This window comes from Barbus barbus, assembly GCF_936440315.1.
Source record: "Barbus barbus genome assembly, chromosome: 26".
NCBI lineage: Eukaryota > Metazoa > Chordata > Actinopteri > Cypriniformes > Cyprinidae > Barbus > Barbus barbus.
In genome coordinates, this window is record NC_136754.1 from 6,073,679 (window position 1) to 6,094,341 (window position 20,663).

The following is a 20,663-nucleotide window of genomic DNA, read 5'->3' on the forward strand; positions in this document are numbered from 1 at the left end:
CTAGTCATCCTAATATATTCACAGGCTGTGCTCAGAATGGCAGTATGCTTACTGAGAGCAACTTGTTTTAGTGTTGTTTACTATGTATTTTGTTTATTAATATTATTGAATTGTTTTTAACTTTAGCCATTTTGTTGTTTTTATAAATTTGTTCAACTAATTTTTTTTTTTTTTTAAGTTTTATTTTTCATCTAACTCGGAGACTCGCTTGGACTGCCAATAATAAAGACAATAAAGACGTTTTTGCACAAATTTAATTTTTATTGTGTACTTTAACGTTCTAATTTAAAAAAGTTCACTGTATTCTGTTCTAATCAGAATATCGATGCGCTATTCGTATTTTGTGTGATTGTTTTTACTAAAACAAGGCTTTTTTTTACTTGTTTGAGCAGTTTCAGCTACAGAAATTGTATATTTTTGTATGGACAAAAATAGTTTATCTTGTGTTTTGCAGAAGAAACGGTCATAGTTTTGGGACGACATGAAGGTGAGTAAAAGTGATGACAATGTTTTATTTTTTTTGGTGACATATCACTTTAAATTTGAGTCTTGCTCACACATTTGTGCATTATATACTACTGAAGACTTCTGAAAGAAATCTAGCCTAGCGTACGAGTCACATGGACCACATTTATGAAGATTTGACGTGTCCTTTTTGAAGCTTAAAAGCTGTAACGTTAATTGTATGGACGAAAGCGACCAGAGTCGTCTTCATTTTTCCTTTATTGATCCAAAGAAGACCCATATACGTGTTTGGAAAGACTTGAGGGTGAGTAAATGATGGCGATTTTCACTCTTGACTGAACTATCTCTTCTGGGCTTGTATTCCTTGAGTATGGACCGGAATAAGTGTGCAAGCGCTCAAAGGTTTCTCTGCCAGACTGTTTCCTCAGGGTAAATAAACCACTCTCCACCCAGAGGACCGCGTGTGTGTCATGCTAACTTATCAGCAAACAGTCTCAAACACTCCCTGAGAGTGTTTTAGTTCACAAAATCATTGGAATGAGTCAAACGAGGCCCGTTCTCTGTCCTCCTCCATTGACAGGGGCAGAGAGAAAGTGAAACACCAAACTAGCCCCAAGTTCCTCACTCCTACTCCAGAACACGGTTCCTCAACACAATAACTCATCTTTGAGTCCAAACAATGCTTTTGTTCTCCATTTTATGCCCCTCCTCTGTATCCCTTCATCTCTCTCTCTCCCTGTATCCCTTGTTTTGGTGCTCCCTGTGACATCCCTGCCATGTGAGAACAAGGGCCGAGGGTAGAATGGAGGGAGGAAGAAAAGACAGATAGCTTCTTTGTCCCGACGTGACCCAGCTGAATGTCAGCTCTGTTGCCATTAGGCGTGTGTGTGTGTTGTTGCCACAGTCGATGGCTTGGGTTTGATGATGTCAGACAGTTTTAAGAGCTCCTTTGCTGTGTGTGTGTGTGGATGGTGACATATATAGGCCTATGTCATGAGATATAATGTACACTGCATGGCTTAAAAAGTATTCATACAGCTAAACCACTTAAAGATATACGAATGTGCATTATATAACAAATTATATCGTTTATCAAAACTAGTGGCATCTAGAGTGAGCTTACTTTAAGCTAAATATTTCACAAAGTGGTTTATTAGATTTAAAATAAAATTTTAAAGTTTTAATAATTTATTATATTCAGATCTCTGTATGTTCTTTGTGCTCTGACAGCTTGTCATAGTTTCCCAAAATGAGACTCTTTTAGGACAGTTTCTGTGTTGTGAGACTATTGTGTCACACTGTTTATTTTCAGCTGTGTGATGTGTGTGATGCCATTAGTGGCCTGACTGTGAACATTTGTCTTATATTTTAATGTGTTAAACAATGGCTTTTCTAACTTCTCATTGCCAAGGACCACAAATCATAATGACCACCTTCCTAAAATATAAAAACAGCTAAGAATCTTTATGCATTATTACCCATTTATGCTGTTAAATGTGAATATGAAGAATATATTGCAGTTAAAATTGTTAAATATCTGATGCTAGTGCTAACCGATTTTTGCTTTATTTTATTTTATGAATGTCACCTTTGTTGCTAGTAGGCGTGTGTTTGATGTCAGACAGCTTTTTTTAATCTTTGCTGTGGACTGTGTATTTGTCTATTTGGGGATATAATTGTGATAATGTAAACAATATGTTATAGTTAACATTAAAATATTCTCTGATGTCACTGCTAACTTTGACAGCCATAAAAACAGTTTAGTTTATTTTAATTTATTTTATTTTATGAATGCCACCTCTTTATCTAGTAGGTGTATATTTTTGATGTCAGACTGCTTTAATGTTTGTTTTTTTGTAAAATAATTGTCATAATATAAATAATATATTACACCTAACATTAAACATATTCTCTGATGTCATTTCGTTATTCAGTTTGAAATCTCTCGTTAAAGCACATACACAATTAGCCCAGCATGTGTATGAATATCAGCAAAAACATTAACATATTACAAAAAAAAATTGTGATGTTTCAGTATGGTTGACATAAAATTACCTTCTCTTTAAAACTGATCAAGGTGTTTTTGCATATTTTTAGAGTCAAGATACTTTCAGCAGTATATAAAGTAGATGTGCAATAATTTCCATTCCATTTCACATTAGTCTTCAGTGGTTTATTCTCATGTATACACTGCTGCTTTTTTGTGTCTGTGCGTCACACACATACACAGTCGTCTCTTATCTTTTCTCAATTTTCTCTCTTTTGCAGGTTTTTCATCAGCCAGCTCATTCTACAGCTGTCACTCAAGACTGTGTGTTCCAGTAGCTCTCATTTGGGATTCAGCTGATGGTGCATTTTGATTGGTCCTGCTGTCAAAGTCAAACCCAATGTCAACACTGTGGTCATGCTCTTTGATTTCCATCCGTATGCAACAAACATGTCTAATATACTCGCATTAGCGTAAACCCGATTGCATCGCCTTGTTTATGCATTCTCATCTTTGAGTTATGTATTCTTATTTGTCCGTTTGTTTTTAGTTGCATCTCCTCCGGGATTGCAATAAATTGGCCAAAAATGCCTAAACTGGCATATTTGCAAAAATGTGTAATAAGGTTCACAGTCCCTGTAGCTCTGAACGGAAAAAAAGAAGGGGAGAAGGGAACCCGTAACCTTGGAAACCAACGGGAATGTCATATTCGGCTGCTTTTGTTAGATGACGTACTGGGCATTGTGTATTATTATATTTCTCAAGTTGAGTAAACTGTCATTAGTTGCATTTTTAATGTGCATATTTTTATTTTTACTTTATTATCTAGCCTGTTAGTTTCCTTAGCAGCAAATGGTAAACTGTCAAACTAGTTATTCCCCTATAAATAGTTTTTTAGTTTAATACTTTAGTTTAATACTGTATATACACTACTGCACAAAGGTCTGGGCTCAGATTATTTCTTTTGAAAGAAATTATTACTTTTATTCGGTATGGAAACATTAAATTGATTCAAATTGACACTTAAATTGATGCTGTTCATCAAAGTGTCCTATAAAAAGTATTATGGTTTCCACAAAAAAATAAATAAATGAAGCAGCATGACTGTTTTCAACATTGATATTAATTAAAAAAAGAGCAGCAAAATAAGTATATTAGAATGATTTCTGAAAGATCATGTGACACTGGAGATTGGAGGAATGGCCGGTGAGATTTACATCCCAGTAGTAAATAAAATTTCAGTTCATTCAAATAGAAAACACTTACTTTAAATTGCAAGATTTTTTTTTTCACAATGTTAAGGTTTTATTGTATTTTTTATCAAATAAATGCAGCCTAAAAAAATCTAAATTATACTAACCCTAAACTTTTAAATGGTAGTGTATCTAAAATTAATAATATATTTTTTAACTGATTTAAAATTTTCATCAGCTGAACTGGTTTAACTTTTCTTTTTTCTTTCTCGGCAGGAAAAGCTATGCTGCTGAGGATAATGAATCAGTTGAGTTGGTCGACTAATGTGGTTTTTCTGGTTATGAAGGAAAGGTAAAACGCGTTTGTACATCCAAAAGATGCCTGATTCTCCTTCAAAATGGTCAGTTTTATCATATCACTATGTCAGTGTCCTCATATCAACTCATGTGTTTATATCTCCCTCTCTAATATGTTCTGTCTGCTTTAATGCCATTTTACTGGAATAAGAGGAGTGGGTGGGAGACTGGAGGAGGAAAGAATGCAAAGCTTTGTCTACAGACACAACGATGGTGGAAGAGAAAGCAGCTCTAAATTAGACCCGCCCGCTCACCCCATGTCTTTCTGTCTGTCTCTCTCTCTGTATTGTTGTGTCTGGAAGACGTCAGCAGAGGAGAGGAATCTAAAGAGAGGGAGAAATGGAAAAAGAGAAGGATGAAGAAAGAGATGTCTTTGTCCTATAAACGTGTCCTGGTGAAAGGGCAGCGAGAGGAGAAACAGGGTCAGGAGGTGACTTTCTCCCTCTTGCTGTCATTCTTACTCTCTTGCCTGTAGCCCAACAGTAGAGCGTAGCGCAATCAATGCCAAGGTCATGGGTTCAATTACTAGGGTATACATGAACTGAAAGATGAATATATTTAATGCGGTGTACGTCGCTTTAGATAAACGTGGATACTGAATGCATAAATATCAGTGGAAAAATAAAAAAATACGTAATAATTTATTCACTGTTGTGTCATTCCAAACGTAATAATTACAGAACTACAGTGCAACAGTTTATTGAACCTTTAGCTTATTTATATTAGCCATCATATTTGATACATTTGGGATTTAGGACTTATGTAATATAAAGAAAACACCTATATACACACACACACACACACACACACTCACACACAGTATATATAATTATTTATATATATATTTCTGATACCTTGTAAGGTAAATAAATGAGATGTTTATAATAGTATAATGGATTACTCTGAATTGCTACTCTATATTTCCAAATATAATGCCTTATTCAATATGTAAATGCTTAGTTTCATTATCAAAGCTCTGTAGACATCATTGTAGAGGACAAAACTTATAATGCTACACAACGATTATCAACAGATGTGCAAATAAATATTCTTCAAAAGCCTTATGTATCATATTTGATACTTTTAACATGATTTTTATTTTAAAAGAGTGCATTGGAGATATATAATCACATAAAACAAAGGTGCTTCAGTCTAGTAAATGTTCATCCTGAAATATTATTTGATCTTACGTTTGCATTATAAAAATCATTTCAGATTTCACTGCAAAAACAAATGTACCACAACCTGAAGGTGGATGTTTTTACAATTACGCTAAAAGCTGTTTTACTTACTAAAAAATATAAACTATAAGTCAAATGAAAGAAGGGATGTCGTAGGATGTGTTCAACAGATTTTTCAGTTGCTTTGATCATGTTGAAAATGTAGAGGCCTTAGAGATTCCTATATCAAACATAATACAGCAGGATTTATAGGGTTAAAGATGAAGTGTTGGTCCAGTTTAATATGCAAATTAAGGTAGGTTGATTCCTCTGATAGTCTAAACACCATGGTGCTATCAAAACATTGCTTTGCCAGCATTGGCTCAACCATTTGGCTTGAATTTAGGACATGAAAACCTGTTTGTCCCAATAATGGGAGATTGGGGGAATGTACAGGAAACCTGTTTGGAAATATTATTTTGTGATGCTGGCGGCACTTAAATTACACCCTTCACCTTTAAATCCATCTTCCTTCCTGTTGCGGTGAATGTGAGTGGCAGGCAGATGGCGACCGGGTCAGGACAGGTGAGATGGAAAAGACCTGCAGCTCATTGTGTTTTCAGAGCGGTGGCTTCTCCAGGTTTTGCTTATAGAGTCGAATCATCAGCATAAGAGAGGAAGGATTACAGACAAACAGCACTCAACTGTGACAGGATAAGGAGAAGGAAGGTATCAGAGTATTAAACCACAGACACACACACTGAACTCCAAACACAATCTGACTCACTTAGAGATTGTCTTTCTTTATTGCTGCAGTGTCTTTGTCCTTCAAATTTGATCTTTCCTTGTCAAACAGATGCTGCGATGCTTTTATTAACTGCCTGGAGAGCGAGAGAGAGGATTCATTCTCAGGTTATTGTATCACTTGTCCTTTCTATATCGTGTTCATAGACTGTGTTTTAGAAGGAGACAAAGAGAGGGAGTGAGAGAGACTATCGTGTCAGGGATGGGGCCAAAGAGAAGGCAAGAGATAATGAGGTGTTTGAGGCGGGGCTTAAGTTTGGGGTGTGGTTGGGTATAAAGTCCAGGGCTGAATAGTCTCATCTTGATGCCCTCTGGTCTCATTCCCTTCTTCCCTCCATCTCTTCTCCTTTCTCCATCCCTCGCTCTCTTGGAACCCCTCACATACCGACCTGCGGGGAGATCGGAGGGAGATCATGCTGTCTGTACTGGCACTGACGTCCATGGTGCTCTTGGGCATAGGTAAATACATTTCATCCATCTTGCTTTTCATCATTTTGTAACAACAAACTAACTTTTGAAGCTAACAAGTCCTTCTCATAAGCATCTATACAGTATGACAGAATTACTGTACGTTCAGACTCACCTGTCGTTTGTGCACCTGTTGCCTACTTGTTCAAAACTGGCCATGCTTGAGAAATGAGGCAGTTCAGAAAGGACTGATCACACAGTCAGAATAGAGAGACTCTTTCCTTAATTTTTACTGCTCTTTTCGGTTTTTAATAGAATCTTTTATTCTTTTAATTATATCTGTAGGTCTTTAGTTCTTTTGTTATTATTTGTTTTAATTTGTATTTGTTTCTTTTGTTTTTCTAAATTTACAAAAATATTAACTAGAATAAACTACTGCATTTGTTCTTTTTTCTTGTGAGTGAAGGTTTATTTTTGTATCAGTTGTCTATTCAGTGAATTTGAGCTTTTGCAGTACTTTCTGACAGGTATGTGAAATGCTTACTCTATTGAATATATTAACAATACAAATTCTGTTTTATGTTATTATATTTATTGTTCCATATTCTTTAAAAAGATTATATATATATATATATATATATATATATATATATATATATATATTAGAAGGGGACAGAGAGGAAGCGAGAGAGACTGTCATGGTGTCAGGGATATGTACATACCATCATAATTTTTGTATGTATAAGCTTTTTATTACGTATATGTACATAATATGTAATGTTCAATAAATTGAGGAACTAAAAAAATCTGTTGAATTTATGATTTAATTGTTTACTTCATTTGACATTTTAATTATATTAATTTGTGCAAATTAATATTTCTGTGGCTATCATTTAAAAGAAAACTTTAGTGGCAAATTGTTGACTTTTCAAGCTTCAGAGATGTTTTTTTGAATTATAAATATTATTCCTGACTCTGTGTGTTTTTATGCTCCAGCCTCTCAGACCGGGGCTATTGTTGTGTACACAAGCTGGGAGAGACATGCGCAGGTGGGCACAGATGTCAGACTCTCCTGCTCTTTCTTCTCTTGGAAATGGACTTCTCCAGACGTAACCTTCTCATGGCACTACCGTCCAGATGGAGCAAAAGGCAGCATTGCTGTGCGTAGAAATGCAAATGCAGAAACTCACTATTTTAACACACACCTACAACTTTTCTGGTCTACAGTTATGTGAAAAAAAATATTTAAAGTCATAGTTAACCCAAAAATGACCTTTTTAATTACTCAACCCATATAGCATATTGTAGCATGGAACTCATAAAGAGATATTTGGCAGAATGTCCAGGCTTCTCTTTTCTTTACCCAGGCCCCCATCCACTTTCATCTTATGTTTAAAAAAAAGGGGCCTGCACAGACTGCTAAACATCTTTTTTGTGTGTGTTTCTTTTCAAGAGAGAAAGTTATACAGGTTTGACAGAACATGAGTGAGAATAAATGACAAAACGTTTGTTTTTGGGTGAACTTTCCCTTTAAGATGTTTTGTCTATACAGACAAACACACACAAAACTAATAAATCAATTGACTAATCTGCAGATTGATTGCACTGATTTCATTTTATTTTTTAAACGTCACACTTATTTCTGAATAGTCAAGCATTTTTCAGCAAACCAAGGCAACAAAGAAGGACATTTTCACGTCTTATTGTAGGTGTATATTCCAGGATATCTATAAAGATAATTAAAAAGGCAGTGCTTACTTGAGAACAGCTACTTCAGTTTCACAAATTTGTAATAATTATTTTAATTTGCAATTACAGCATGCAGCCTCGTATTATTAATGTAGTGTGATTGCATTTCCCTAAAACTGTTAAAGGTGTATGCACTGGTAGTGTAACTCGCATATCTGCATGAGAACATGCCCACCCCTTGGGAATATCCTTGTGTCTGTGTGGTTTGTAGAGATAATTACCTTGCAAACAGAAATATTAGTTCCTCGTGGGTGTAGTTCTGCTTTCCAAATTTACTGTGCTGTGCAAGTCCTTAAATTGGCCAACCGGCTGCATTTATTTCTGGATGCTTGTTCATACAGGTAATTCTAGTAGTTCTAAATCTAATTTCATTCGCTATACAGAGTGAAGTGAATTGAATAGCATGACTTCATTTGATTTGTAAATTAGTTTATCAGTAAATTTAATTTAGTCCAAATCTGTAAAATCACATTTTCCACTGTAAGTAGATTTGCTGTGAAAATTCTCTGCTTTCTTTTTAATTGATGTAATCAAATCTAATATAGTTTTACATTTTATGATAAGATATAGGAATGATAATACAACCTGTCTATCATTTAGATTTTCCACTACGCAGGCGGAATACCCTATGTGGATAACAAAGGCCCGTTCCGGGACCGTCTGGAATTTGTGGGGAACCCAAGTCGCCGTGATGGTTCTATCCTGATCAAGAATGTCGACTTTGGAGACAACGGAACCTTCACCTGTGACGCCAAGAACCCACCTGACATTGCCGGCAGCCCCTCTAACGTTCGACTGCTTGTGTTTGAGAATGGTAACAGATCACTTTGAAAATTTTTGTCTTCATCCACTAATAAAAAATGATTTTAAAAACCAAAAATGGCTGCTTTGCAGAGAAACGTGCTGCACAAGAAAACCCTTTGCTTTCCTCTCCTGCTGCAGGTACTAGCAAGACTGCTTTTTTGCCTTTAGGCTCATCTTATTCCAGGGTGGCATACAAAATCTAGGAGATCATATGGCAGGAGATGAAAGTTTGTTGCTAATGGAAGCACAAAATAACAGTAAAGCGACCCGAGTGGTTTCCTTGTGTGGTCGTACATTTTTTTCTGAGAGTACAATTTTGGTGAAAAATAGCCATTGTTGAATCCAAATGCCTCACACAGAGCCTAATTCATCAAATAAATGCTTTTCGCACAGGTGTTTTTGATTTTCCTCTCTGTTTCCCTTTTAAACAGTAAATTTAACTTCTCAGTGCGGTATTAGTGGGATATGCCGAGGAAAAAATGAGAACATTTCCAGGTGGACATTGATTGATGTTGTTTGGAGTTATTTTTCAGTAATATAGTCGTGTCTGTAAAAACCCACACCACATAAAACAGGTGCATTAAGACAAAGACACAATGCAACTAATAGATCAGTAAAACTGTACAGTAGCTCTTTAATCTGTAGACCTCAACGCTTCTCACTTTATATTCTCTCTTTTTCTCTCAGTTCCAGTCCGGGCTGGTGTGATAACTGGGGCTATTATTGGCGTAGTGTTGGGACTGCTGATCCTCGTTGTGGCAATTTACTATCTGATGCGTTTCCTGGTCGCCAGACGAGTGTTCAGCTTGAGCATGAGGTCAGTCTGGGAGCATCTGCTCCCTCAAGCCAGACCCGACCCTCTGCCTGGCCTTGACACACATACTCCTATTCACACACACACGCTTACCACGACACAACCCAGATCCCCACCAGTCACACACTCATACAAAAACACACACGTCATGAGCAAGGCATTGACAGAAACCCCAGCCAAACCGGGGTCTACTAAGTCACCTATTCTTGCATAGTCAAACTAAATGCACAGCTATTTTTCCAAGAACTGCACATATTTGAGTGACATTTGAGCAACCGACTGCTGCCTGTCCATTATAGTCTGTCCATAAATATTAAGTATTAATGTACAGTAACTCAATATACTGTTCTACTTGTAAATGACTAACTTTAGCAAATCTAGTGATTAGTTCTTCTATACAAGTGCTTGTTCTATCAACTTTGAACAACTGTTCTACAACTTGTCAGCTTATCAACTGTTAAAAAAATCTGAGTACCTTCACAACCTTAACAAGCAGTTGAGTCCTCCTTCCATCAGGTGGCCACATTGTTCATGCAATCTTTGTATTTTTGTCCCTGTAGTAAACATGGCAAGAAAGGCAAAGGAAAAGAAGGATCACAGCAAAAACAGGCAAGTGCCCACCTGCTTCCACGCTAAACATGCACACAAACACACATTCACATACACACATGCTTGCTAGTTTCTTTCACTTGCGCTTTATTAAAGACCTCCTGTCCTCCAGTGGTCTCCCCCTCTTTTGTCTGTAGTTAGTTTTGACCAAGGTCCTTTTTAAAACAAGTTAGGTCAGTCCATTTCCACACACTTCCAGTCAAAAGTTAAGAATATTTATATTCTTATGCTGACCAAGGAAGAATTTATTTGATCAAATACAGTAAATTGTTAAATATTATTACGATTTAAAATAACTATTTTCTAACTGTTAAAATGTATTCTTATGATGCAAACCTGAATTTTCAGCAGCAATTACTGCAGTCTTCAGTGTCACATGACAATGAAATCATTCTAATATGCTGATTTGGTGCTTAAGAAATATTTCTTATTATTAGCAATGTTGTGCTGCTTAATATTTTTGTAAAAACTGTGATACAATACTCAAAGGTTTGAGGGTAAGTAAGATTTGTTAAAAATGAGTTAATTCTTTTATTTAGCACAGGTGCATGAAATTGATCAAAAGTGAGAGTAAAGACAATTCAAGTGCATGCTGTTCTTAGTATAATAGCAAAACTATTTCAAGTGATAATAAGAACCATTATTAATAATTGAGCATTTATAATAACTGAGCACCAAATCAGCATACTAAAGGGGTCATATGATGCGATTTCAAGTTTTTGTTTCTCTTTGGAGTGTTACAAGCTGATTGTGCATAGATAAGATCCCTGAAGTTGCAAAGACTAAAGTCTCAAAACCAAAGAGATATGCTTTATCAGCGTTAAGACTCTGCCACACCCCCCTAAAACGGCTCGTTCGAACACGCCCCCACATCTTGACGTCAAGATGTGGAAATATTTGTATAATGCAGCCCAAATGTTCAGCAAAGAAAGAAGGTGTGGTTTCAGTAACCACAGTAGTGTTGATGAAGCCATGTCAGGGAGACGCTGTGTGTTTCTAGGCGAAAGCAAAAGCACTTTATTTGGCCTTCCGAAAGTAGATGCATTTAAGAATCATTAAGATTACTTACAACAGAACAGCTACGTATTTTATGGACGATTGTTTCGTGAACCTAGGAGAGGAGGTAATGACAATCTGCTTTGACAATCTGGCACTTCTGAATCAGCGACTGTATGTTTTGTTATTAGTTTAAGTATTTACTATTGACTGTTTAAATGTGGAATTTTGCGCGTCGTGTGTGTAAATGTGTGTGTGTGTGTGAGAGAGAGAGGGAGAAACGGTCACAATCACGGCTTGTGTGCAAACACATATGAGCTTCATCACTGTGTCTGTCACGTGACTCTGTTCCCCTCTTGGGCTTGAACCGATGGTAAAACTAAGGACATTATTTACTGTCTTTACTATAATTTTGAAAGCTAAAGCTGGCGATTATGGAAAGTGGTGTTACATTTCCGACGTGGCTTGTGGTGTTCGGCCAATCACAATGCACTGTGTCAGCTGGCCAATCAGAGCAGACTGCGCTTGTCGGAAGGAGGGACTTTGTAGAAATCGAAGCGTTTGAGAGAGGCGGGGCATAGAGGACTTACAATAATGTACAGTATTTGAAAAATAATGTGTTTTTTGAACATTAAAACATGTCAACATATTCTGTTACATCAAATACACAAAATAATGATCTTTAAAAAAGCATCATATGACCCCTTTAAAATGATTTCTGAAGGATCATGTGTTGCTGAAAATTCAGCTTTGCCATCACTGGAATAAATTACATTTCAAAATATATTTTAAAAAATATGATCAAATAAATGCAGCCTTGGTGAGCATACACTTTTTTTTTTTCAAAAACCAAAAAAATCTCAATCTCAAACTTTTGACTGATCGTATATATTAGGCTTAACCAGATAAAATAATATAATAAATTAAACCGTAATATTAAAAAATGTTAAACAAAATAGTAATAATTTATATTAATAAATAAAGATAATAAAATAAATGTAATAAAAATAAGTTAATAATAATAATAAGTCAAAACTCCAATTAAAGCTACATCTACCTCAGTGTTTGCGCTCCTGTCTGCATGCCAGTTTATGAAGCCTCATTCGCAATGCATGTAAACATACTTATAATCCAGTACATGTCTAGACTAGAGTAGCTGTACCTCATCAAAAATAGAAGTAGGGAGATTTGGGATATAGCATTGGTCTCAAAACTACATTTTGTGATGGATACAAGGACACAGGCATGTTTGTTGTTGCTACATATACTGCAATTGTGTGAAATAAGCCATGTGGAGAAATATATATATATATATATATATATATATATATATAATAGGCTACAGTATAACAATTTTTAAGATACCTATGGGACGACATTAAAGGTTAAACCAAAAAGCAGAAAATGGAAATTGATTTGTTGTCCAGATTTAAGAATTCATTATCACACTAGGCTCTTCCCTATGGTCCTGTGGACTTAGGGATCACCATATCAGTGTCATTGAGCTGGCAGTCAAATGGAGCTCATACATCTTTTTCTGTGCTAACATGCCATTCATTTACATACCACCTTACTTTTTTTTTTCTATCTCTCTGGGTTTATTTTCTTCTCTGCACTTTTCCATGCCATTATCCTTCACTTCCTCCATATCACTGATTTTTCTCCTCTAGCTGTCTCGTCCCCTCCCTTTCCTGCTGTCCTCCGTTCTCTCCGCAGGTGAACAGTAAAATGCTGTCAAGACTGAATCATGTATCTGCTTTAATCATATATTTTATCATGACAAACACCATCATGTACAATCAAGCCACTGCCTTCCTCACACACATCTCATCTCTTACAGGATCAAACTAGCAGAATTCCAATCTTGTATTGTTCATGTTCTTTCTGTCTTTATTGCCTTTCTTCTTTCTTTCTTTCTGTCAACGGTTTCAGTATACGCTTCTCTATTTGTGCTCCTCCGTGTGCGTCTCCTGTCAGCTTCACTCTTTCTCTTTCACTTCTTTATTTTCTTGGTTCTGTCAGTGTAAACCCAGTCCACCCTCCAATATCCACTGAACTGAATGCAGGTTGATAAAGAGTCTATGGGCTGCAGACTAGAACTAAGATCTCAGGACTTTAAAATCCCATAGCGGAAACTTGCTGAAGTATTTATTCTGGAATATTCCTTTAGAGGTGAAGTGTTTAATTTATGCACTACTAATAGCATTAAATGAAAATGGCATTATTTTTGACAATATCTTTCCAAAACCCTTTTACCACCCTTTTATGGTTTTGAAAACTGGGTTAAAAGAAAGTATTTTACTTGTAAAAATGATTCACTTCACCTTTAACTGAGTTACATGCAGCACCATTTCAGGTTTCTGACAGAACTAAACCTTCTTTATGAAAAACTAAAGATAATCAAATGTTTCTGCATCCTAAGGGGTCAAAGGTCAGCTGTATAAAGATTCTTTTATTTAGGTGCTGTGATGTCACGCCATCACTCCCTAACTGGCCACTTCCTGTTTTGTCCTCCCTTTCCAGAAACCGAAAGTTCCCCTGGTGTTCATCTCCTTCTAACCCCTCGTTTAACATTTCACTCTTTTTTCTTCTTCTTCTCTTCTGTAATGAAACTACCTCCCTTACTCTGGTTCCTCATATCCATTCCCACCTAACCCACAAGCCCTTCTTTCCCTTCTCCCCTTTCTCTTTCTCATTCTTGCTTTCTTTTTATTTCTCTATTTCTCTCTCTCTCTTTCTCTTTCCTCCCGTAGTGACTCACTCCTCCCCTCTCCACACTCCCTCTCTCTTTCCAGGCTTTGGCTGTGACGGATCCGGCCAAGCTGAAGGCGGCAGCGTCAGAGAAGAAGAAACAGGAGTCTCGCAGGGAGAAGAAATAGGGATTGTGGAGCAGAGAGCTAGAGCTCCTGAGCGGGGCCGCCTCCACCCAGACCCTAGCCCAGGAAGAGGCAGCGGGGATGGGCAGGCAGGACAGGGTTCTTATGACCATTGAGCTAGAGCTCACTAAACAGGAGAGAGAGGAAGGGCAAACTAAATCGAGTCCCGCTGCGTTCTTTTCTCAACTCGCGCGCAAATTCACTCTCAAGTGAGAGAGACGGGTATGAAAAGAGGGGGTGGTGGAGAGTTTTGGAGGCAAGGAGATAAAGATGAATCCTTAAAAACAGGAGGACAGGAGAGGGGTGAAGTTTGTCTCATTTTAATTCAATTCCAAATGAAAAAAGTGTGGTTCCAAAAAAAAAAAAGACTGTGTCCAATCTATGTGTGGCACGATAAATCTACAGACTACAAACACAATATCTGTGAATTTATTTGCAGCTGTGACAAGATGTTTTATGATTATAATACATAATTATTAGATAATTTGATATCATGTGGTTTGTTTATGTTTTGTCCTTGTTATGTTCAGCTATGTAGCTCCGTCCACATTAAAATCTAATTCATTCAAAAGCACACTCCACATTCAGTGAGGTTCAAAATTCTAAATGGCTTCTATTTTGCATTTTTCAATGCATTTTTGATGAAAAAATATATAATCCGCTTAAAAATTTGTAAGCAAATTTGATTAAAAAAATGAATTAAAACAATTCATATGAATTTCAGAATCTGTTAGTAACACTCCACAATCTTGTGTAAAACCTGATTTGAGGTGATCCAAACGTCATCTTGAGCTTAAGTGGAAGCAAGAATATCTTAACTGTACAAACAAGTTTACATGCACAGTATTTCTCATTAAACTACAAATAGTGCAGCATTTTAAGTCCTAAAAATCCTAAAACCTTCTGGGATGTTTCCAGGTTTAAATTTGCTCAAATCCCAGGTTTTCATTGTGGACTTTTGAACCCCACTCGAGTCGTATATTGTACATCTGTTCTGTGAAAATGCGCTCCGTTTTTGCTTTCAGGGAAAACAAGTTGTTGTGCTGCACCTGGTTAGGACAGTCTTTAAAAAAAAAAAAAAAATTCACACATACACAAAAAACCCCAGAGCTGAGAGCCATCCACTACACACACACACACACACACACACACACACACACACACACACACACACACACACACACTGATAGTTTGTGAGAGCTGTAATAGTGGCAGAATGGTTTCCTCTTGTTAAGTGACAGACAACTCTCTCTCTCTTTCTCTGTCTTTCTCTCTCTCTCTCTACACACATACAATCTTATACAAGAACACAAGCCAAGCTGCACACTTTTGTATTTTGTTAAAAAAATGATTTTGGAAACTTTATATTAACTGCCTTTTTTCTCATTCCCTCCCTCTCTTTCTATTTTTCTCTGTTTTACTGCCTGTCTCTCTTTTTTTTGTCTGTCTTTGGTCTTCCCATTCTCTAATCTCCCTTCCTTATAGCACTTCTGACACCATTTTTGTCTTTTTTCTACTTTTCCATTTATTCTTTCATCATTCGTGTCATCTGATATACTGGTGCTATTACATCACTTCCTGTAGGCCGGCCCCCTAAAGTAGCCTCCCTCCCCATCCTTCTTTTACTGAGAGCTAAATATAGCACTAGTTTTTTTTAGTCATGGAATCAAACACACTTGCTCACTGTTAAAATTTCATTTCAGTCACATAAAAGTTGTTCACATTTCGTCCAACACACACTAACACTCATGGCGTCATCTCATGTATCCCATCAAGCAACTTTAAGTGCTATCCCAATAGGTTTTTGACAGGAATTTGAATTTGACTTAGTTGTGGTGTGTTTTTGATCTGACTGCAGTGACTGAAATGCCCAAAATGACGTCGATACTGTTGGCAAACACACGCAGTGAGAGTTACTTGATACTCCAAGTCAAATTCTCACGTCTGTCCACATAAGCTGTTGTCTGACAAACAGCTGATTATTTTAACACTCTCTTGTAACTGGAGAACTGTCTGTCTCCCTCGGCTCCTACGGTTGCTCTTTTTCCCCGACCATCTCCACACATATCATTAGCAAGGCCATATCGCTCCAACCCGAGTCATGGTTTTACTTCACCTCTCTCTAATCCTCCTCTAACTATCATGAAAGCTCATCCACCACCACCTCTTCTCATCCCCTGTTTCTGCTGGTAAGAATACCCCAGTGCTCTCTCCTGCCCCCTGCTGCCCACAGGAGAAAACATTTTAATTCGGCCCTACTGTCGCAAAGATGTCAATGCAAAAAAAATTTAAGTTCTTTTAGCTAGCTCTCTGCTGACTACGATAGATGCGTGTTTTTCACGCCTTTGCATGTGTATGTTTTAAGTCTGACGATATGTCTGTAACCCGTCAATGTGTTTGGGGAACAAAACAACATAAAAACAACATTGTAGCAACATTCGTCACGTCATCGTTAGTAATGACAAGCTGTGCAACAGCACCCTGGGACTGTTTGTGTGTTGGAAGCAGAAATGTAATAGAGTTTAATGATGTTTAATAATATTTCTGCACTTTCATTTGACTGACATGGCAGAATTCATGTGGTTGTTTCTTCATGACGGTGTTTACCATCATGGTGTTGGCATGTTAAGGCTATGAGAAGTTATGCAATGAGGGTGGAAAGTATTTTGGAAGTTTTTGAGAGAGAAATAAATTATGAAATACTGGGATGAAGACTTGGACTGAACACATATTCAGGTGAAAATTCAAGCCAAAGTACAATAAACATCTCAGTCTCACAGGAAATGTTTTTCTGTTCAAGTCTTGCATGTCAGCCCCAAACCAGACAGGGGCTCTTATTGGGAATGCTTGGAAAAGCTATAGAATTGCAAGGGCTTGTGGGAAATATGTTTGTTAGCCTACAGACAGATGCTTTTTATGCATCTCAGAGTAAATGTCGAGCAGCCACATGGTACCTGCCATTAAACTGTTTAAATATCGGGGAATTCCCATGTTGTATGTATTGGTACAGGTCTAGGTAACCGTTCTTTCTTCAAACTCCATTAAAAAGTCTAATTATTTTTTACTTTTATTTTGACTTTAACGCAGCTAACTTTGGTTTTCTGTAAAATGTCTTGTAAAAAGCAAAATCTCAAGTTTAAATAATTTCAGAAAAAAGTAAATAAAAAAATCTGATCCCTTGTGTGTTTTGTGTCCACTGAAAGAATCGCCTGAAAAACCATCAGTGATAACTCTAAAAAAATATATGGTTTCAGGGTTGCCAAAATTTGAGTTCAGCTTGGAGTGAGAATAAATAAATATATATATATATATATATATATATATATACATACATACACACACACACACCTGGACTTCTGGACATTATGTCATAGTGTTTTTATCATAAAATTATGTAAAATAACTGTTGCAGTGCTGCGAAACTAATAACCAATTAGTAGCCTAATAAACTAATTGCCACAACAAGAATAGCAATGTACAGAATTGCAAGCTTCAGACCTACTAGTCATTAGCTACTTTTATAAATAATTGGAACCCCATTTACAAACGCTTTTCTATTAGTCTGCATTGCTTGAACATCTGTTTTGAGAAAATATATTTCCCAAGCTCCAATTTCCCAAGACCTAGCGCTCGAGCGCCTCCTGTTGCTATGGTTACTACCTCTGGCGAAAGCATCTTGTGTCCGCGAGCGCCTGCCAGGTGAACGCTGAGAATATAACTTTTATGGATAGTAAAATGTTTACAAATGCAGTTAAAAGGTTTCTTATGTGCTGTAGAATTAAAACAAAAGCACATTTCTAGATTAGGGTGCAAAAGAGGGTGTGAAACGTTCAAAAATGACTAATTTTAACTGTCAACAAATTGTCAGTAAGCCTAAAAGCGCGTGCTTAACTTCGTTAAACATGTTGATCTAAGGAATGTATATAGAAGCCGTTTATTCTATTCTATTTGGTTTTATTTTCTACGGAGTTTAAACCATATTTCACTTTTTAAAACCCTTATTTGTGATTTTTTTTTTCTAGCAATAAACAGGCTACAAAATTAAGTAAACATCAAAATTAAATGGTTAAAACATTTCTTTGTAAAAAAAAAAAAAAAAAAAAAAAAAACATGGGGCAACAGGTTTAATTTTATATAGCCTAATATTCCATAATTATAGTGCATTGGTCTCAAACTCAATTCCTGGAGGGCCGCAGCTCTAAATCACACCTGCTTGGAAGGTTCTAGTAATCTTGAAGACTTTGATTAGCTGGATCAGGTGTGTTTGATTAGGGTTGGAGCTAAACTGTGCAGAGCTGTGGCCCTCCAGGACTTGAATTTGAGACCAATGTTATAGTATATACACTGACTGCCTTGTAAAAGTATTCATACCCCTTCATCTTTATGTTGACCTGCTTCATACACCATGACAAAGCACAAAACAGATTTGTAACAACTTTGCAAATTTATTAGAAATAAAAAAACAAATGATTCCATTACAAATGTATTCAAACCCTTTTCTGGGTCACTTGAAATGTAGCTCAGGAGCATTCATATTGCTTGTAGAGGTTACTACACTTTGAGTGGAATTAACCTGTGGCAAATTCATTCGAATTAGTATGATTTGGAAAGGCACATGCCTCTTAATAAAAGTTCTAACAGCTGAAAATGCATATCAGAGTAAAAGCCAAGCCCTGAGGTCAAAAGAACTGCTTGTATAGCTCAGAGACAGGATTGCATCAAGGCACAGATCTGAGGAAGAGTTCAGAAAAAAAATCTGCTGCACTGCAGGTTCACAGAAGCATGTAGCCTCCATTATCCATAATGGAAGAAGTTCGGAACAACTAGGACACTTCCTAGAGCTAGCTTCCTGGCCAATCTGAGCAATTGATAAAGAAGAGCCTTGATTAGACTGGTGACCATGAAGCTGATGGTCACTCTAGTTGAGCTCCATGATCATATGTCAAGATGGAAGACACGTACAGAAAGACAAACATCACTGCAACACTCCACCAATCAGGTCTTTATGGCAGGTTGGCAAGATTCAATCCTCTCCTCAGTGAAGTCACATAAAAACCCACTTGGATTATGCAAGAATGCAAAAAGTTCTCAGATTGTGAGGAAAGATTCTGTGGTCTGTTGAGCCTCAATTCCAAGCATCATGTTTGAAGGAAACCAAACCAGGCACTGCTCATGACCTGCACAGTACCATCCTAACAGTAAAGTGAGGTGGTTGCAGCCTCATGCTGTGGGGATATTTTTTTTTGCGGCAGGAACTGAGGGTCTCGTCAGAGTAGATAGAAAGCTCAACACAGCAAAATATAGAGATAGCCTTAATGAAAACCATTCAGAACCTCAGACTGTGCAGAAGGTTCGCCTTCTAACAGCACAATGACTCGACACAATGAATTCAACAGGTCTGGCAGTAATCAAGCTTCGGTTTGGCTAATCAAATTTAAAATAATCAACTTTCTAAAATAATTAGGTTAATCACAGTTCTTTCATGATTTAACAGGAGGGGGCAATTCATTTTTCATGTAGGGCCAGGTAGATTTGGGCAGCTTTTTTCCCTTAATAAATGAAATCATCATTTAAAAACTGCATTTTGTCTTTACTTGCATCATCTTTGTGTAATATTAAAATTTGTTTGATGATCTGAATCTTTGACATATGCAAAAAAATAAAAAAACAGGAAGGGGGCAAAAACCTTTTCATGGCACTAATAAATATATCTTAGTGTCAAATTTTCAAGAGACAGTCAGTAAACTACATAATTTTTATTAAGTACATAATAAAATGCTATAACCAGTGCACACAGACCATTTTGATCTATAAACCATTAGCCTGAAAAGAAAAAGTAAAAAAATGGAAAAAGTGAAATATATATTCCATAGAGACAATGAATAGTGTAGCACGTGAAGTTCATGTGATTTATCACAGATTTATGTCAGCCAAGTATCACTGCCGGGCACAGCAGGGTCATGAGAGCAGCTGCTCTCTCTGGTCCAGTTCTTAATGGATCTGGCAGAGATGTTGATGGCTTGTAGTTCCCACATTCTCAAGGCTTGATTTAGATGGCAAAGAAATCCTCAAGCTACATCGTCACCAACAGATCTCGGTGATGGAGAATTCAGGCCGTCTCGCTTCCTCTGCCCTTTTAACAAGCATACAATTAATGATGATAATAAAAGTATGTCTAAGGGAGAGAGAAAGAGGGGGAAAGCAGCAGCAGGTGCAGGTATACATAGCCGTGGGCATGAAGGTTGTGTGTGTGTCTGTGTGTTTTTAAGGGCAGGGGGTGGGAAGTGAGCTTCGGGTTACCCTGAGGCACAAATGGGGGAGAGAACATGCTGTGTGTGTGTGTGTTATCAGGTGGAGAAGGGGTATGTTACCTCCAAAAAAAGCCACCAGTGTCTTCCACACGTGTGAAGGGAGAGTGGGAGAAATCTGGGTGTCAGTTCA

General features: G+C 37.0%; 1 protein-coding gene across 4 annotated transcripts; it reads left to right on the forward strand.

Annotated features, from left to right (window-relative positions):
• The first annotated feature begins 544 nt into the window (after positions 1 to 544).
• LOC306846667 (myelin protein P0-like) lies at positions 545 to 17,401 on the forward strand. Of its 4 annotated transcripts, XM_079380207.1 has the most exons (11): positions 545 to 769; positions 2,734 to 2,814; positions 3,922 to 3,997; positions 4,154 to 4,432; positions 5,723 to 5,891; positions 6,019 to 6,425; positions 7,371 to 7,534; positions 8,724 to 8,937; positions 9,615 to 9,744; positions 10,302 to 10,350; positions 14,142 to 17,401. In XM_079380207.1, exons 6-11 carry the CDS (start codon positions 6,380 to 6,382, stop codon positions 14,223 to 14,225), a joined length of 687 nt encoding a protein of 228 aa, XP_079236333.1. In that variant the 5' UTR covers positions 545 to 769; positions 2,734 to 2,814; positions 3,922 to 3,997; positions 4,154 to 4,432; positions 5,723 to 5,891; positions 6,019 to 6,379; the 3' UTR covers positions 14,226 to 17,401. The 4 variants fall into 4 exon arrangements, with proteins under 4 accessions (XP_079236333.1, XP_079236334.1, XP_079236336.1 ...); XM_079380208.1 differs by lacking the exons at positions 545 to 769; positions 2,734 to 2,814; positions 3,922 to 3,997; positions 4,154 to 4,432; positions 5,723 to 5,891 and having other exon boundaries at positions 6,276 to 6,425; positions 13,870 to 17,401; XM_079380210.1 differs by lacking the exons at positions 545 to 769; positions 2,734 to 2,814; positions 3,922 to 3,997; positions 4,154 to 4,432; positions 5,723 to 5,891 and having other exon boundaries at positions 6,276 to 6,425; positions 15,708 to 17,401.
• Positions 17,402 to 20,663: the final 3,262 nt, after the last annotated feature.

What these genes read in the sequence shown, in the direction of transcription:
- LOC306846667 (XM_079380207.1), top strand. Translation starts at nt 6,380, where the DNA reads ATGCTGTCTGTACTGGCACTGACGTCCATGGTGCTCTTGGGCATAG. An exon ending in CATGGTGCTCTTGGGCATAG is followed by an intron (nt 6,426 to 7,370) that starts GTAAATACATTT and finishes TTTATGCTCCAG; the next exon opens with CCTCTCAGACCGGGGCTATT. An exon ending in ACTGCTTGTGTTTGAGAATG is followed by an intron (nt 8,938 to 9,614) that starts GTAACAGATCAC and finishes TTTTTCTCTCAG; the next exon opens with TTCCAGTCCGGGCTGGTGTG.